Here is a 19,035-nt window from a genome sequence, read left to right as displayed (position 1 = left end):
TTGCTCAAAACAGAACACTCTTAAAAAAAGAACAGCACAGAACACTTTAGAATCAAATGTAGAATCTCATCAAAAACTTGAATTAAATTCAAATTTTAAGGTGATTAATGTTTTATTATGAATAAAAACAGTATCCACCATGTTTAACAATAAATATAAATTAAAATTAACATGATTTTATGTAAAATAATCGTGCAAAAGATATATCTATATGATTCTATTCTGGATTCTATTTTGGATTCTGTTCTGGATTTTATAATTTTTCATAATAATAATGTGGATGAATCTGGATGTTAGATTTTCATATATTAAGTTTAAATGGTGTTTAACTATACAATTATAATCTGAACAAATCATTCTTTGTGAAAAATAAAGTGTTATGATAGTGTTTTTTGTTGTTCTTTTTTTAAAGTGTTCTTTATGAAGTGCAACCGTATATATATATATATATATATATATAGGCAAGTGATCAAATAGAAACTAATGTTATTCTAGAAACTAGAATTCACTCTCATGATCACTGATTATAACTACTAACATCACTCGTATATACGCTAGTTATCACTATTTTATGCAGTTAAATTGGCAATTTTTATTATTGATAATTGAGAAAATTTACTTATGTTTGCTATTGGTTATCGATCATTGATGATCAATTATAATTGTAGGAGGTCTATGATGGTAAAAAAATGATGAGATGAGGTGTGTGGTGGTGGTAAATAATCACTAGTAATGGCAAGTTATGGTGACAAGTGGTGGTAGGTCAATCGTGGGTATAGGTGACCGCGTTAGTAGTGGAATGGGTTGATAATGATGCCTGAAGGTTTATCAATGTGGTATGAGTGAAGATGATGATGATATATGTTGTATATATGTATATTTATATATCTATATTTCTGAGATTTCTTGTATAGGAAATAGTGATTTGTGGTGTACAAACGAGTGACATTTGCAGTTAAAAATAGTGATAAAAAATTGGTCAGATACTAGTTTCTAGTTTCTAGGCTAATTTAGTTTCTAGTGGAGTAAGCCCCTATATATATATATATATATATATATATATATATATATATATATATATATATATATATATATATATATATATATAATATTTTGTATCGGATTTCGGGTTCGGATTGGAATTAAATCGGGTTTCGGGTGGTGTCTCGGTTCGAGATACCTGAGATCCATCGGGTTGGGTAAAATTGTCATCCCTATCTATACATTTATACATATAATAATGTATAAATAATTTACTATATATTATAATATTATGTATTTAATATATACTTTAAATATTTTAAATTAAATATTAAAAATTGATTCAAGTTAGTATGTTATATATTATATATAATAATATATACTAGATTATTCATTCAAATATTTTGTTCAATTTTCGATTCTTATCAAATATCAACTGTACTCGTTACTCACACACGATCAAATGTTCCTATTCGTTTGTTAGGAGAATGTTTAATATATTTTATTTTTAAAAATAAATGTTTTATTTTCAGAAAATAAGTAAATATATATACATACATTTTTTTAAAAGTTAAATTATATATATATTTTTAAACATAAATAGATATATATTTGTAATATCTATCTATAAAATATATTCTTTTTATATAAATTATTAGTTATTATTTATAAATACTCTTTGCGAAACCGTCACAATAATTCACGGGAGCAGACCCACCAACTTTGGCACATCTTTTGTAGTTGTACATTTCTTTTTCGCGTGGTAGGTGGGGCATTATTTTCTGCTTCTTTAATTGTACAGTTATGGTTTCGGTTGGTCCGGACCAGGTCGATCAAACCACATGGGTGTATTCAATTGAGATCTTAAATGATTTTTTTTATTTTTGAAATTTGAGGATATTTTTTTTAAATTGTCTAAAATTCATTAAAATTTCAGAATATTCAATTAAAATTTTAAATTATATTACAAAATCTGGTGGTATTCAATCAGGATTTTAAATTATGCTTAAAAATTCGATAATATTTGATTGTTCAAAATTTATTAAAATCTGATGGTATTTAAATGCACATAGATTATTTTTGGATTTGGTGAGATTCCTCGGTGTATTTTAAGTCTTTTGAAATCTCATCAAAATCCATGAGATTTTGAATCATTGTACTTAAATCTTAAAAAATATATATCAACTTTACGACATTTTATCGAGAATTCACACAAAATTATAACCACATACAATCTATTAAAATCCATGAGCTACAAACAATCAATTAAAATCCCAATCGAATACACTCCGTAAATTATAGTAGCTTTTTGATATTTCAAATCATAAGATAATCGAAAATTATATATTTATGATGTCCCAAGTGTTATTTTGATTTTTTATATAATGTGGTAAGAATACATATTTATTTAGTTATTTGAATAAAGCTATAGATATTAAATTTTTATTAAGGAAAGGAAAATTCGAACATAATATATATATGTGTGTGTGTGTGTTTTTTTAAATCTCAAATCATGTGCAAAAATTAAAAGCCGACACTTATTTAGAACAACGGGGTAGATCAAAATCAAATATACTCCCTCGTCCTAGCATGTTGTTTATGTGCATTTTGAGACTCCGGTAAAATATACATTCATAAAAAAAATTAATTAATTTTTTTGAATAAAAAATTTAAACTTAACACTACACACATATATATAAACCAAACCGATCTTATTCAAATCATTTAACCTATTTTAATTTGAATATTACAAAGATATATAATTCAATTAACAGAATGAACGAACACTAGAATCTCATAATTATAAAATAACTTCTAACCTTATATGTGTTAAAAATTGGCAAAAATATTAATACATCACAATTGGAAAATTTTACCGAATGAAAAAAATAATTTAAGATTGAACATTAAGAGGTCGTTTGGATCAGTTTAAAATAAGTGTGTATTGCTTAAAATAAAGAAGCGAAGTAGAAGTTAAAATCAAGTTAAGACCTATAAGTGAGTGTTTGGAAAAGAAGTAGAAGTCATGAAACAAACGTAAATGACTTTTTATAAGTACTTCTTGACTTTTTACGCAAACGATATGAATAAGTGCCTCAAACTTATAAAATTAGCACCCGTAAATGTACACACTTTTTCGATTTGTTGCCAACTTCTTTCTAGTTTCTACGGCCTGTGACATGAAATGAAAACATAAAAGCAATGTCTCTGATATTTTTGCAATATAATATTTTTACCATGAAATATGGAAAAGTGCATTTCAAACAGGAGTCAGGAACACATCACAAAGACACTCTCTGTATATAAAGAAAGTATAAACTGGTGATGACAATTAGATGAACACAGTTGCATGATCCAAGACATTGTAATTGAAGTGCAATCCTCAGCGGCCACACCACTGGAAAAAGACCATTCGATTATGCATCAACTGAAGTTTTAAACATATATGAAGGTAAAGTATCTATGAAGCACAAACACCTTGCTGATATCAGTAACTTAGTATATGCACATTTCACGTAAAAACTCAGATCATTCCTCAACTTCAAGGATACTCAAGACTAACTTGGACATTACTATGTTCAAAAAGAAAACATATATGCGTTCATTTTTATAGTTAGGAAATATGTATCAATTCAGGGACGGAGGCAGGCGGGGTCCTGTGGGGTCCCGGGCCCCCACCAGAATTTTGAAAAAAAATAATTTTTTTTTTAGATATTGAGTATATACTGAGGGTAGAGTATTTTGGTATTGTATTTTTTTAAAATAAAGCCGCGATCCACCAACACAAACAATAGGTTAAAGAAGAACAGCTCCTGGTCAGTACATCTTATTTTGTCATAGCAGATATTGCTTTATCTTTGCATCATCTTTGCATCAGTGATCAGAAAGCTCTTCATCTCCAGCTTCTTTGCATGATATAGTGGGAAAAAAATTCCGCGCTTCGCGCGGAAAGGACCCCTTTAGATATTTGCTCTAGTTCCGTCACGGTGTATCATCATAGTTAGGAATATTGTAAAGCACAAAAACTGTGGCACAACATAACAATTAAAAAGTTATCCGGCTCACCAGGAGAAAGATGGCAAATATAAAACCTGCCGTACACCCTTTATATTTTTGTTTTATTTATAATTAATAAATATTATAAATATTATCAGTTTTATTGATTGGATAAACTGATCGAACTAACCCAGACCCAAAATTTTAAAAATATAAACCTAGACTAAAAAGAAAACCATATTCCCTAGATTTTTTTGGCTTTCAGAAGACCGTGCTGACCTTGATCAATTTTTTCAATTATCAAAAGACCATGCTCACCGGTCACCACTGCCCCTGATAATTCAACAATGTACCTGTAAGTCCTTATGAAAGTTATTCAATTCAAGACTCCCGAGTCCCGAAGTAGGACTTCGAATTCTTCACGAGAAGTATTGCCAAAAGATTTAGCAAAAAAAAAAAAGACGGGGGATTGCCAATATTACCTATTGCTGATTGCATTACTACTCAAAACTTCCTTTGTGTACCTCAACTATAAGAAAGTTTGAATCCATTGAAATATTTAGTTCAGTACATAAACCCAGGATTTAAAAACAAACTAATTACAAAGTCAATATCTTTGAGTCTAGACAATGAACACAGCTAGAAGTCTGTTGACATCAATTTTTTGGGTTAAATACCTTTTTATCGAGCTTTAAATCATTCTACCTGCTAAATCCCATCTTGTTTTGGGAGCTGGGACACCCCAAAACTAAAATACAAGTTGAACAAAGTCTCGGTGGAGTAACGAAACGCGAAAATCTCCAGGTAAAAGAGGCCTCCACAAGTTACTTTAAAAAGGAAATGTGCATGAAACTTCTATTTAAAAAGATAGTCAACAAAATTGATTTCAAGCGATCTTTTTAGCTCGGCCATTTGAAGGGGTATGGTCATCTTTTTTGGTACCAGAGGACTCTGGTTTTTTGGCCCATTCAGGTGCTCTATCTGCCTCGTACCGATAGTCATAAAATAGTTCTTCTCCAGCACAAATCTTTTCCTTTGCAAATATACCAACCCTATGATCACCAGCCACCATCATAACCTGCATAAACAGTTGTGTTACAATGCATCGTATGTTACAAGTATTTGGTGAGGTGCACTGTAAAATAGTGGCATTAATATCTACATATACTAGTGATCACTATTTTTATGTTTAATGGACTTGCTGCATAAGTCTAAGGCTCACAATCGTATATACCTTTGCATAGCAGTTGGGTTCTGGCGAATGATTTGCAAATTTCAATTTATCCCCTTTCCTATAAGCATCAAGCACGTACTGTACCCAAATATAAGACATGCACAACTTAAGAGTTTAATCAACAAGCTTGTTAAAGTCTAGAAAATAAACTTCATACTGGAAAGGTTTAGCATATTCCAGATCTATCCTACCTGATCATTCAGGTTGAACAGAAATGAGTGATTTACACGGTCATATATTTTGCCACGTTTGTCAGCTTCCCGGTGTGAGATCAGTTCCCCGGTGTACTCTCCAAGATAATCATGTTTAACAACACTTTTCTGGGGTATTGACCAAAAGTTAGTAGTAGCAAGTAAAAATGTGACAAGGTACATCAACAACCCTTATTTTAAAATTACCTTCAAGAAAGCTCCCCAACCAGATACATCAGATCTTCCAAGTAACACCTGTATTTCAGTGGCCACTTAAGAAACCTTACAAACACAAAGGAAAAGAAGGAAAAACAGAAAAAACTTGATTCCTCCCATTTAAAAAAAACAGAAATTCATTACCACCCTTTATAGAAGTAGTTTGTGTGTGTGTGTGTGTGTGAATATGTTTATATTTAATATTTTCTTAAGCCTTTTCATAGGAAGAATTAAGGTTTAATACCCCAAGCTATTAAATACACTAGTGAGAGGTACCAGAGGGCAATGTTGACCTTGGTTGAGCTTTCATTTAAAATGAAAAATATAACAATTTACTTTTTCCAAGCTATTTGTGAGCGTGGATTAGACAGATGTTGCAAAAAGTAAAAACCAAAAGCCAACTAAAGCTTTTGTTCAATAGAAAACCACAGCCATAATGAGTTGTCTACAGAGAGTTTGTATTAATGCAACAAAAATTCCCTACCTATACTGGTGTGACTCTGGATTATCCCTAATATTTGTATCGATATGATACTCAAAAGATAATAAATTATACGAGTACTATACAATAACATATTATGCCCTCCTATTCCTATCAACAAAAAAGGCTCCATTTTTATATTTGAATTATAGGAGGGAGAACGATTAGCACATTGCGACAGATTAAGTTGCATAAGTTTTCCATCAAGCCATTTATAAGTTGTAGTCGATTGCATCAATTAGGGTTCATGTTTTAGTAACTCAAGTCAGGTTCAAGTTTGGAAAATTTTTACCCATCATGTTGTGTGTTCGGGTTTCTTTATATGTTATATATAAATCTATATTACACACTTGCATACATTTGTGATATGTTTATATATTACTCCCTCCATCTCAAAATATTAGTCTTGTTTGATCAAAGAAAATATCCCATATTATTTGTCCTCGTCACAAATCAATACAACATATGCATGCACTTTTATTGTTCCAATATTGACTAACACTGATCCACACAACATCAATACATGCTCATATTAAGAAATCGAGGATGACAGTAAATAGACATAGGAGTATTCAGCCCAAGTCAAATTAGTAATTAATATCACAAGAAAATATAGCTGAATTTTCTGTATAATTAATGCATTGAAATGAGTAAAATTGGACACAAAACATATTAATTAGAATTTCTTAATGTCTGAAATTGGCTGACAAGACTAATATTTTGAAATGGGGGAGTATTAAAAAAATTTATTCACATATAATCTCATTACGTTACCATTTTATGTTTTTTAATATATTATAAAAATATGATTTTATATAATTAAAATAATTAACTTTTAAATATTTCCGGGTCATTTTCGGGATGACCAGGTACATAACATAACAGGTTGGATTTGAGTTGAAATTTTTAACCCGCTTAGGGTTCAAGTTGACCCAAAATCAGGAACCAGTTGTTGGGTACAACTAGACACGAACCCGACTCATTATCCGAAATTGCAACCCCTAAACTCGACAGAAAAAGAACCTCTACACCAATCACTCGAAGCAAAAAAGTAGTGATTGATCTAACTCGACAGAAAAAGAACCTCTACACCAATCACTCGAAGCAAAAAAGTAGTGATTGATCTGATTTCTAAAAAGTAGAAATAATATACTTATATAAATAAAACTTTATAATAAATTACAACTAACTTCATTTAAAATAATAATATAATACAAATTACAATTCCTACATATAGAATTAACATGAGGAGGGTTTTGGGAGTCGTCAAGCACCCCTTTAAAAACTCTAAGAATGTTCAAATCCTGACTTAAACATGCAAAAAAAGAATCTGTTATAAAGAGGGAAGACTAAGGGTTCGGTTCCCGAAGGCTACAAAAAGATAATATTGTGTTTTCTTAACTTAAAACAATAATATTACAAAAATTGTAAATATATATAATGTCTGTGCATCACACAATTGGAAGCTACACAAATTGATCTCTTCATTATGTGCACTGCATCGACTTCTAAAAGTACATTTAAATACAATTCAAGAAATCTTAAAAGTATGATAACACAGAATCACACACACACACACATATATATATATGCATATACAAAAGATATTTACCCTTTGCTGTTGCTTTAGAAGAAGCTTCATGTTCCTGCATTCATAATTATCACCTCGTTGCCAGGGGATGCCAAGAGTACCATCTCCACAACTACAAATCATAATTGAAACTTATTAAACAGAAAATAACCCTATTTTGTAATGAATCTGTAAACAAGTTAATAAATTTGCAATTGCAACTAACTCATGGATACAAAGAAAATGAAGTAAAATCTTATGATAAGAAACATCACAATGTCACTTAGCTTAATTGCAACACACACACACACACACAGAAAAAGTGCATCCTTCAGGACCTTCACTATAGTCATTCATGTTGTATTGGGTTGCCCCCCTTACATTGCAGAAAGACACAAAAAGTGCTCACCTGCATCATCTTTTCTACATGTAAATTTTTTGCCATTCCATCATTTTAAATTATCTCATCCTTAAGCAATATATATATTAAAGCGCTTAACATTCAAGTCTTTGTTTTCTTTTAACTAATACTTTGTTGCGTATATTTCTCTGAGCTTATTCATGAGATCTTATATGATTAATTTAAGCTTAACCAGCCAAACATGGCCATTTGGGGAAAAAACACGAGGAACTTACCTGATCCAGCAATTTCGGCAAACATCAGGATCACATTCCCTACTGGCAGCAAAACATGGACACTGTCTACTTCGACATTGACTTTTGGCACAGTGACAGCCTCTGAATCGGTGTTTGCAAGTCCTTGGACATCTGAAAGATTACAGTAATATGAACTCCAATAATGAGGTATCACCTATATATATACATATTCTATACACATTTGGATAAATAAAAATACACATTCAGAAGAGATATCACTTACCCACAGTACTTCTCGCAACAGGTTCCATTCAAATAACAAGAACAGTCCTTCCCGCAAGCAGACTGACACCCACATGGATTATATTGTCGACAAGGTTGATCTTTCGCATCCGAAATACGTTTCCTATATGAATGGCTACCAGAAGACTTCCATGTGTACTTCAAGCGCCGAACTCTACCTCTCCTATGTAGGTATTTTGATCTTCTTCTTAATTGAGTACCCTATACATTATTAATGAAACAGACTGATATAAAAAGTAACACCAAGGAACACACAAATCACAAAGAAAAGTACCGAGTACTCACCATATTTTCATTGCCATCGCCCTTAGAAGAGCCCTCAGCCAGAGGATTTAAACCATTGCCTTCTTCAGAGGATAGCTTGTTCTCAGAGTGATTCATATAGTGAAACACCTCTGAACATGTCTTTAATCCATTCATAGCATTCCTTGCTATCAAACAGCTGCATAAGTGAGCCTCATTAGTAGATAGATAAATACATAAGTAAATATTTGATGAATAAACAAATATCACTGTGTCAGGGAATGTGGATCATATGTTCCACATTATTTAATTCTGGAGTAATTCCAGTATTTTGAAGATGACTCGTAAATACAAATAACCACGCGCACAAATATAATATGGGGTGGGAGGGGGGGGGGGGGGGGGGGCGAGAGAGAGAGAGAGAGAGAGAGAGATTTGAATATTTGATGAATAAAAAATCACTGTGACAGGGAATGTGGATGGTTTGAATATTTGATGAATAAAAAAATATCACTGTGACGGGGAATGCGGATCATATGTTCCACATTATTTAATTCTGGAGTAATTCCTGTATTTTGAAGATGACTCATATATACAAATAAAGAGGAGTAATTCCTGTATTTTAAAGATAACTCGTATATACAAATAAAAAAGCACACACATATATATGGGGAGGGAGGAAGAAGGAAGGGAGGTAGAGGGAGAGAGGGGGGGGGGGGGGGGGGGGGGGGCGAGGGAGAGGGAGAGGGAGAGAGGGGAGGGAGAGAGGGAGCGAGCGGGGGGAGGGAGGGAGGGAGGGAGAGAGAGAGAGAGAGAGCACAAAAACGATGACTGCACAACATATTTTGAATCTTTCACACCGATATTCTAGTGATCAGTCATGGCATCTAAATTTTTATCTATTAAAGCATATCAGCCTTGCACCATAACTTTTAGGGACAGGATTGCAGTCATAATTGAAATGCAGATATGCAACATATTAGACTAGAATATTTAAGTAGATAAGATATAAAGACAAAGGTCACGATGAAACTAGAGGGATCGACATTGTGAAGCAGAATAAGTAAAAAATCGTATAGGTACTAAAAATCAAGAAAAAAAAACCATCCCCCCCCCCCCCCCAAACACACGAAAACACAACACAACAGGGAGAAATTTTGAAAATCCACAAGGACAATTATACAATATTTTTACGAGTGTTGTAACAATTTCACATGCTGTGCATGTCTTTTCCTATCTAGAAAACAGTCTAAAGTATAAGATATGACCAAGCAAGTTCTTCAGGAAAGATAACATGTCATAAGCATGAAAGTATACAGCCAAGTAAGAAATGAACCTGTTCAAAACAATATTAACTAACCTGTTCCTGCCAAATATTTCCACACCTTTGGCAAATAGAGCCTTTTCTACAGTTTTCCATGATGTAACATCAATGACTTCTTTACAACTGCTCTCATCCACGAATTCCCCTTTCTTCAAGGTGTTATCACTGCTAGGCAGAGGTTGACCACTATTCATTCCAGTACTGAGAGAGTCAATAACTTTATGCTGGAGTAACCTATCACCATTTAGAGCTGGCGAACCTTTCCTTGTAGATCGTCTAGTATTTGAAGATATAAATTTTTGTGAACAAGAACTAGCATCTTCGTTCTCTTTTCGCAAGATGGAATGGGTATTTGTATCGCCAGAACCAGGACTAGCACTAGCAAGAGAATCAGAATCTGAAGTTGTCACCATTTTTTTCTGCTTTTTTCTCATATTAATAACATGCTCAGCTAATCTGCTGCTATTTCTCTTATGAACCTCACGCTTCTCAACAAGCTTAGTGTTTGATGGTGATAGTGAAGTGCGAGTAGCAGTGACGTCCCGTCGACGTTTACTTTCTGAGTCGCTGCTTTCTGATACATTTATTCCATTTGATGTAGCACTTTCACTTTGGACAGACTTAGACCTCCTCCTTAAAGATACACCAGCAGATAGTCCTCTTGATAGTTGAGAGCCAGAAACATCAGTACATGGTAAACCTAAATCTTTGCCAACCACCCTCACAGGAGAATTCACTGTAGCTTTACGTTCTGACTCTAAGGCCTACCATGTGTTAATGGAATTTTATTAATAAGTTTTAATAGATTAAGAAAACAAATGGTACCTGATAATGTGACTAAAATATATCTTTTACGAAAAATTGCGATAACATCTGAGGAAGGCAAAATATTGATATAGATGCTTGTGCAGCATCTGGGATGGAGGTAGTTCCAAGTAGTTATATATGATGCCAATAGTATCTCAAAGTAATTTGTTTACCACGCGATAACAATGAGGACCACATGGCTTGCTTTCCGTTTCTGGACAGGTCCATGGAAGTTGTTTCTCAGCCTATTTATAGTAAAAAGCAAGTTCAGTTCCATTGGACACTTCTAATACCAAAATTATTTACAAAAATATTTTTCTAGTAACGTACAGGAAAGATAAGATCCTGTGAACACCCATGCAATCTACAGTCAAAGACCTGCCAAGTAAAAAGCAGCAAAAGCTAGTCATACAAGACTACAGCTAAAATACAAACTATGAATGAAAAAGGCTAAGAGGTGCTTACAAGACATCGACGGCAAAATAGATTGTCAAATGAATCCAAAGCAGCATCAAGATCTTTATCAAGATATGAACTTGGAATCTCTTCACTGAGTAAAATGTTTGAGTCTGCACTAGTAGCAAGGGTTTCCCTCTTCACAAGAGCTTCATATCTTGCCTGTATAAGATGTTTGATCGTAGTTCATATCTCTGTAAAGCAGCAGGAAGGAAATGGGAAACAGCTGGACCAAAGCTTACACTATGACCAGTTTTATTAGATGATAAACTAAGAAAACCCCCTCAAACACCTCATTTAAAAGTTTACCTTGACTTCAGAAGGTTGTTTAGAAAAACACTGTGCCAGTGAATCCAAAACAGCATCAGATAAGCCAACCTCGTTGATTGTCTCTCTACCAACACAATTATGAAGATAAGGAAACTTATGAGCACATAGAGAGAAAGAAATTAATTACATATACTCCATAAGCTTGAAAAAAAAATATATCTTACTTTCCATGTAAAAATGAGTAGTCATTACAATGTGCACACATCTCACTACAATGGAGGGCATATAGTTCATCTAGGCAGTTCAATAATACAGAAATAGACTATCAAATAAGTGAGACAATTTTCTCATGATATCTTATAGTAAAAGCCAAACAAAATTTACATACTTTCAGATCACTTCCACCCCAGACATAGCTACTATGTACCAAGTGATTAATACAGTATAACAGCAGATCACGGCCAATAGGTAACAAAAAAAAACCCAGTTAGAATGAACAGTAACTAATAGCAAATTATTCATACAAGATTTTGTTTCATTGACGGCTTGACGCAGATACGAAGTCTCCTGAAAGTGCAAGCACAATTAATATGGACTACACCAATCCATTTTTTAGAGTCTTCCTATATACTGACAACTTTGAAAATCGACCTACAGTCTACATCTTTAAGCAGAAAGCATTAGTCAATCAGCTCATATTTCCCTCTAAATATTATCGGGTGTCAGCAATTGGGGATATTAATGGGAACTATGAACAATATGTACAAGCCCAGTGAGTCACACTTGCAACTTATACTGGCCTAATAGATCTAGTGAGTGGTAGTCAGCTATTTTTCTCCTATTTGATTTGCCCTCCCTCAAGTGTCCTTTCAGATGAATATACATACATACATATATATATAGGACATTGCTCAAAGAAAAACACCCTAAAAAGAAGAATAAGAAAGAACACTTTAGAATCAAATATAGAATCTCATCTAAAACTTAAATAAAATTCTAATTTTAAACTAATTAACCTTTTATTATGAATTATGAATAATAATAGTATCTAGCATGTTTAACAATGATTATGGATTAAAAATAACATGATTCTATATATTATATTTATTGTGCAATATATATATAGGGTAGCACTCCATAACATACCCTCTTATATAGAGTTACGTAGCACACCATTATAAATATATACATAATATATATTCTATTATATTTTTTATGAAATATAATTGCAAATTTTGATTATTAAACTTAAAACGAAGTTATACAATTTTTTTATTCCAAAGATCATCTAAAATTACGCAATATCTCAACATGATTCTATAACAGAATAATACTCATCCAGAATTATTCTGTTGTAGAATCAGTTTCGAAAATATATTTTTTTAATCAAATTATAAGTGTTAAATTACTTAAAATATATTTATTTTATAGTATTCTATATTGGAATCACGTTTTATATGTATTCTATAACAGAATTTATAATAAAATTGATGATTTATAGTGGCGCACTATGTAACTCCATATAAGGAGTCCCTCTCTGGAATGTTGGCCTATATATATATATATATATATATATATATATATATATATATATAGGGTCCTACTCTGGTACAAACCTTTTTAGCGTACAAACTACAAACCAAAATTAAAAAGTCTCTAAATCAAATCGGAATATAGCACATATGGTATGGAAATTGATCGTTGCGAGATGAACAAAAATACAGTGAAGTCGGATATCAAAAAAAGTTCACCGATTGACGGGAAAATTCAAATTAAAAACGGAGGGGATTCTGTGGATCATGTGTGGCAGAGTGTATATTAGCTGGTGTGTGGTTGCCCCTGCGGGGCCATTGGATTTGATTCATCCAAGGGCTTATATTGAGTTTGTAGTTTGTACACTAACTTAGTTTGTATTTGAGCACTTCCCTATATATATATATACATATATATATATATATATATATATATATATATATATATATATATATATATATAGGCTCTTGATCAAATAGAAACTAACTTTAAAATAAAAACTAAGAACCAATACAGACCCTTAGATCAATCTGATCTAATGGCCCCGCCAGGGGCACCACACACTAGTTCTGTACACCCTTCCGCACACCCTTCCGCACACAATCCTGCCTATTCCCCCGTTTTTTAAAATGATTCTTTTTTTGAAATCCAACTTCACCATATTTTTCTATATCTCCTAACGATCAATTTGCATACCATATGTGATATGTTTCGACGAAATTTTACAAAAAAAATATTTAGTTTTTAGTTTGTATTTTAAGAGTGGTTTGTAGTGGAGTAATACTATATATATATATATATATATATATATATATATATATATATATATGATTCTATTCTGGATTCTGTTCTAGATTTTATTCTGGATTTTATAATATTTCATATGAATAATTTGGATTGCTTGAATGTTAGATTTAATATATTATGTTTAATTGGTGTTTAACTATGTAATTATAATCTTAAAAAATCATTTTATATGAGATATAAAGTATTAGGATAGTGTTCAGTGTTGTTCATTTTTTAAAGTGTTCTGTGTGAAGTGCAACCCTACACACACACACACACACACATATTATATATACACACACACACACATAAACACACACACATACACATATATAATTATAAGCAAGTGATCACATAGAAATTAATGTTATTCTAGAAACAACAAACCACTCCCATAATCACTGTTTATGATACATAAATCACCCATTTATACACCATTAATCATTATATTATGCAGTAAAATTATCACTTTAAATTTTTCATAATTGAGAAAATTTACTTATGTTTGCTATTGGCAGTCAATTATTGATGAGCAATTATAGTTGTAGGAGTTCCTTGATGGTACCAAGTAAAGAGATGAGGTGTCATGGTGGGAAGCGGTGATAATCCAATCGTGATTGTAGGTGATGGCGGTGGGAGTGGTAAGGGTTGATAAAGATGCTAGGAGGTTTGTCAATAGAGTATGAGTGAAGAAGAGATGATGATGATATATGTGTATTTATATATCTGTGTTTATGAGATTTCTTATATAAAAAATAGTGATATGTGATGTACAGACAAGTGATATTTGTAGTTAAAATCAGTGATCAGAAATTGGTCAGGGACTAGTTTTTCGTTTCTAGGCTAATTTAGTTTCTAGTGGAGCAAAACTCTCTCTACATATATATATATATAAACACACACACACATATATATATATACATATATATATATGTATATATATATATATATATATATATTTGTTTGTGCGCGTGTGTGTATATTATGAAGCCATAAGAATATATTGGCCAATTTTTTTCTCCAATATAATAATGATTTTCCTACTTGCATTTGCATGGGACGTCTAAGTTTCACAATGAAGCTAATATTCTGACTTTTAGCCTTTTAAGTGAAAGTGCAAACAGACTTTTCGTTTTGTTTTGGCTTCCGAGCGAGAAATAGGCAATGCACCATGCTTACATACTAAGAGAATCTAGATATTCAAAGGTCAAAGCATGCAACTCGGAGTAAAAACAACCAAATTAAGAAATAATTACCTAAGTATGTAATCTTCAGAATCCTTAAATTCTTTCTTTTCCTCGAATTCATCAACAACTTCTTCATCACTGTCACTAGCGATAAGCGCTTCACCTCCACTTTGATCATAATAAATTCTTCTTCTACCGAAAACAGATTGATCTTCTGTCATTCTCTGGTTTCTGCATTATTTCATATCATCAGATATATCTCCACGGATTCAGCACACAGCGCAAATTAAATAATTATATTGACACAACATGATAACACAAAAAAAAGAAAAACAGCAAATTATAATATGTACCGAGGAGAGGGAAATAGTGAGACTTTATTAATAATTACTTGAAAAGATACAAGCAATGCTAAGTGGGAAGATTATAGGTTGGAAACGATGAAGATATGTCTGAAATTAAATGAACTGCATTTTAGCAAAGAAAACTACCAATGCTTTAGTAGAAATAAAATCAAAAAGCAAGTTTAGTCCCCCAGTGACCCTAGTTCTTTAAAAGATACAGAGATGGAGCGAGTAGCACTTTTCAATACAAATATTTTTGGCATGGTTAATATCCAGTGTATATAAAAGCCTCCAGGATGATGTACCATATATACAATGATATATCTACAATATGAGCATAACTTCACAGTTGAACAACATATGGCATCAACAATTTCAGCATGAAAATCTGATGACTGGAGTTGATTAAAATGCAGGAGGTTAAGATCAAATTGATTTAGTTATCATCTGTAAAGTATCCAGAAATGAAATAAGTACAAGGAAAGAGCGGTCAAGGAATACATTTGCAGGGGGGGAAAAAGAAGCAAAAAACTGATGAGAAATCAATAGCAATTTGTGGATATTTCAGATGAGTAATTTTCATTACTGAGATAAATACTGTAAAAGTAATTCAAAAATATAGAAAGCCACAGAAAAAAATTATAATATCAAGATCTATATTCACAAATAAGAGTATTTACCTGTCTAAGAAAACCCAAGTGGTGTATGTTGGTAATTTCTTAACTTCTGTGAGCTTGATGGGACGAACAGCATTCTTTACTGCTATACTAGATCCTAAAAGAATTACAGATCCATATCCATCATCTTGAGAAGTATTGTTGTCATCATCCCCGTTATTTTTCTCTATTCCGTTGTGCATATCAACTGCATATTTCTGCCTCTTTGATAGTAGATCAATGTTAGCATTACTCTCATCACCCCTGAGGTATCCTCTTTCTTGTGCAGACGTTAGCAAATTGTTGGTGAGATCAGCCATCTTCTGTTTATTTTCTTCCATTCTCATCTGTAACAAAAGTAGCAAAAAAAAAAAGTTAGGGCAAACAATATATACATATTCCTAACCTTTAGCCGAGTGGATTTCCCTCTTTGTTTGGTAACAGGAGGACAAGGGTTCGAGTGATTTAAATTTTTGTAATTGACCTTTAACAAAAGAAAAACATAGGCATAATTTAGTGATGAATAAAAGCTAATAGGTTCTTCGGGCAAGTCCAATAGTGTCCCAGTGCATTCCCTTTAAATATTATAAAATAAAGGATCCTAGTGATTTAAGATTACAATGTTGTATGTCAACTCCAACAACAATCCCTATATTCGTTCCTCAGTGTTATTATAATAATAAATTTGAACCTGTAAATGAGAAATAGTGGAGACCAAAATATATAAAAAGTATAAAATAGTGGGGACCGAGAGTGTAGAATAGGAAGGAAATAAAATTTTATTTCAAAAAACAATATAGGGGATGCCTAGTGGTCACCTGAAAATAGAGGATGGCTAGTAATTTTAAGTATGTCCTAGCGATTTAGTGATTTAGTGATTTAGGAAATCACTTGGATAATGTTGGAGTACCATTTTATGTTCCCTATATTTGAGTTTAGGAGCTAATTTAGAGAAGCTGTTGAACTTGCTCTTAGACCATTAAAAAAATGTCAGTACCTTTACATGGACACATCTTTGCGCAAAAAGCCGTTTCTTTACAGAATTGATAACTAGAGAAACTTTAGAAGCTGCCAAACCTCTTTCTTGCAGTCCCTGGCTCTGGAGGAAATGTCAAATTTTCATCATACTGTAGGCTTAGATATTAAATAATTTGGCAATGAAAATATACGTGTGTGTGTGTGCGCGCGTGTGTCAAAGAACATGGCAGAAAACATGAAAAATAAAAGTATATTCTTTGATAAGAATGCATAATTAAGCTTTATGTCTGACCAAATCAGTGTGAATTTCTTAAAGTAAATAAGCAACTATGCAGCATTACTTGAGGTTCTACATATTGGTCAAAATGTATTCGCTTATTAAATTTCATAATATTCTTCTGAGTTCTCACAAAGTATAAAAGCCCTCACATGGACAAATTCTACTAGAAAACACTTAAGAAAATGTGGTTTTAAGCTAACCGCCTAAATCTTGAATATTCCCCTGATGAGAGCTACTCAACAAAGGCATAGTTTTCCTTCGAACATGGTCATTTTACACGTTTCACATCAATTATATATCTTAACACTTAGAACAAAGCAAAGTAAGCTATTAACTAGGGTTCCATACAGTGAGCTTATATAACAATTTCCCACACCTTAGCTTTCAATTGCTAAGATAATTTAATCAAAAACATATAGAATCAGTCCTACGCAATGTGGCAACATACAGAAACATATAAACTCAACACAAATGAAAAAAAAAAAAATAGGCTTAGAATTAAAAATAAACAAACACAGAACAAACACTATACATGTATATAACAACATAGTTATTGAATGGCGTATCTAATAAGCTATTTTACTGCAGTTTTAGCGAGCTTATATTTTCGCACTTTATCTTTCAATTGCTAATGTAACTCATCCTAACACGCCAATTCCTCAACAACAATGCAGCATATCACACACACACACACATCACAAAAAAAAACTAGATAGGCTTAAATCCAAATATACACGCACAATCTGACTATTCAATTGTTAATGACATAAGCTCCTTACTACAGTTGTACCAAGCTAATACACCCAAGCCTCACACTTTATATATCAATCGCAAATATAATTCATCAAACCAGATAAAAACCAGTCCATACACCACAGTGCCGCATCAGTGACACACGACAAAAAAAGCAACACAACCTCATATTAAACAGCACATATACACGAATTTAATTAATAAATAGCAAAAAACAACATAAGCTGCTGTAATTCATTCAAACACATAGAAAACCTTCCTCCACAACAATGCAGCACATCATACACACGATGCAAAGAATAACCAGTTAGGTGTATATGCACGTAAAAGGAAAAATACAACACTCATATACATATACATATATAAGAACAATCTAACTATTCAATCAATAATCAAAAAAGCTGTTTACTACAATTTTACCAAGCTACTATATCTAAGCCTCGCACTTTATACAACAATCACGAATAAAAAACCAGTCTTTACACCGCAATGCGGCATCACTGACACACACAACACAAAGCAAAACAACAGAAGCTTAGATTCAACAACACACACAAACATCTAATTAGTAAATAGCGAAAAACAACATAAGCTAGTGCCACGATAAAAACTGGAGAGAGAAGAGATGATACCGGTGGAGGAGAATCTGATCTGGTACCGGAGGAAGAGTCGGACGGCGACATTGCCGGCGGCATAGATTCGGACGGAATGTGAAGGTCAATTGTATTAGGAGGAGCCATTAGAATGGTGAATTGAAAATTGAGATACAATCCCAAAAGAGGGCTCAATTTTCAAGCCCTAGATTGTATTCTCAGTTTTGCCTCTGCTGCAGTGCTGCCTCTTTGAAG

The 19,035-nt window shown here is 32.6% G+C and overlaps 1 protein-coding gene across 1 annotated transcript; it reads right to left on the bottom strand.

The window, feature by feature from the left end:
• Window positions 1–4,508: 4,508 nt before the first annotated feature.
• On the bottom strand, window positions 4,509–19,035 carry LOC108214958 (histone-lysine N-methyltransferase CLF). The gene is made up of 17 exons (XM_017387231.2): window positions 18,820–19,035; window positions 17,174–17,275; window positions 16,201–16,523; window positions 15,246–15,407; window positions 11,710–11,794; window positions 11,410–11,562; window positions 11,275–11,322; window positions 11,118–11,189; window positions 10,174–10,901; window positions 8,856–9,012; window positions 8,551–8,771; window positions 8,307–8,438; window positions 7,713–7,803; window positions 5,611–5,658; window positions 5,404–5,532; window positions 5,213–5,290; window positions 4,509–5,056 (listed from the first exon to the last, which is right to left on the bottom strand). The coding sequence occupies exons 1-17, from the start codon at window positions 18,925–18,927 to the stop codon at window positions 4,865–4,867; spliced, it is 2,829 nt and encodes a 942-aa protein (XP_017242720.1). The 5' UTR covers window positions 18,928–19,035; the 3' UTR covers window positions 4,509–4,864.

The sequence above is a fragment of the Daucus carota genome, chromosome 3 (genome assembly GCF_001625215.2).
Source record: "Daucus carota subsp. sativus chromosome 3, DH1 v3.0, whole genome shotgun sequence".
NCBI lineage: Eukaryota > Viridiplantae > Streptophyta > Magnoliopsida > Apiales > Apiaceae > Daucus > Daucus carota.
This window is presented reverse-complemented; position numbering and strand designations above follow the sequence as displayed.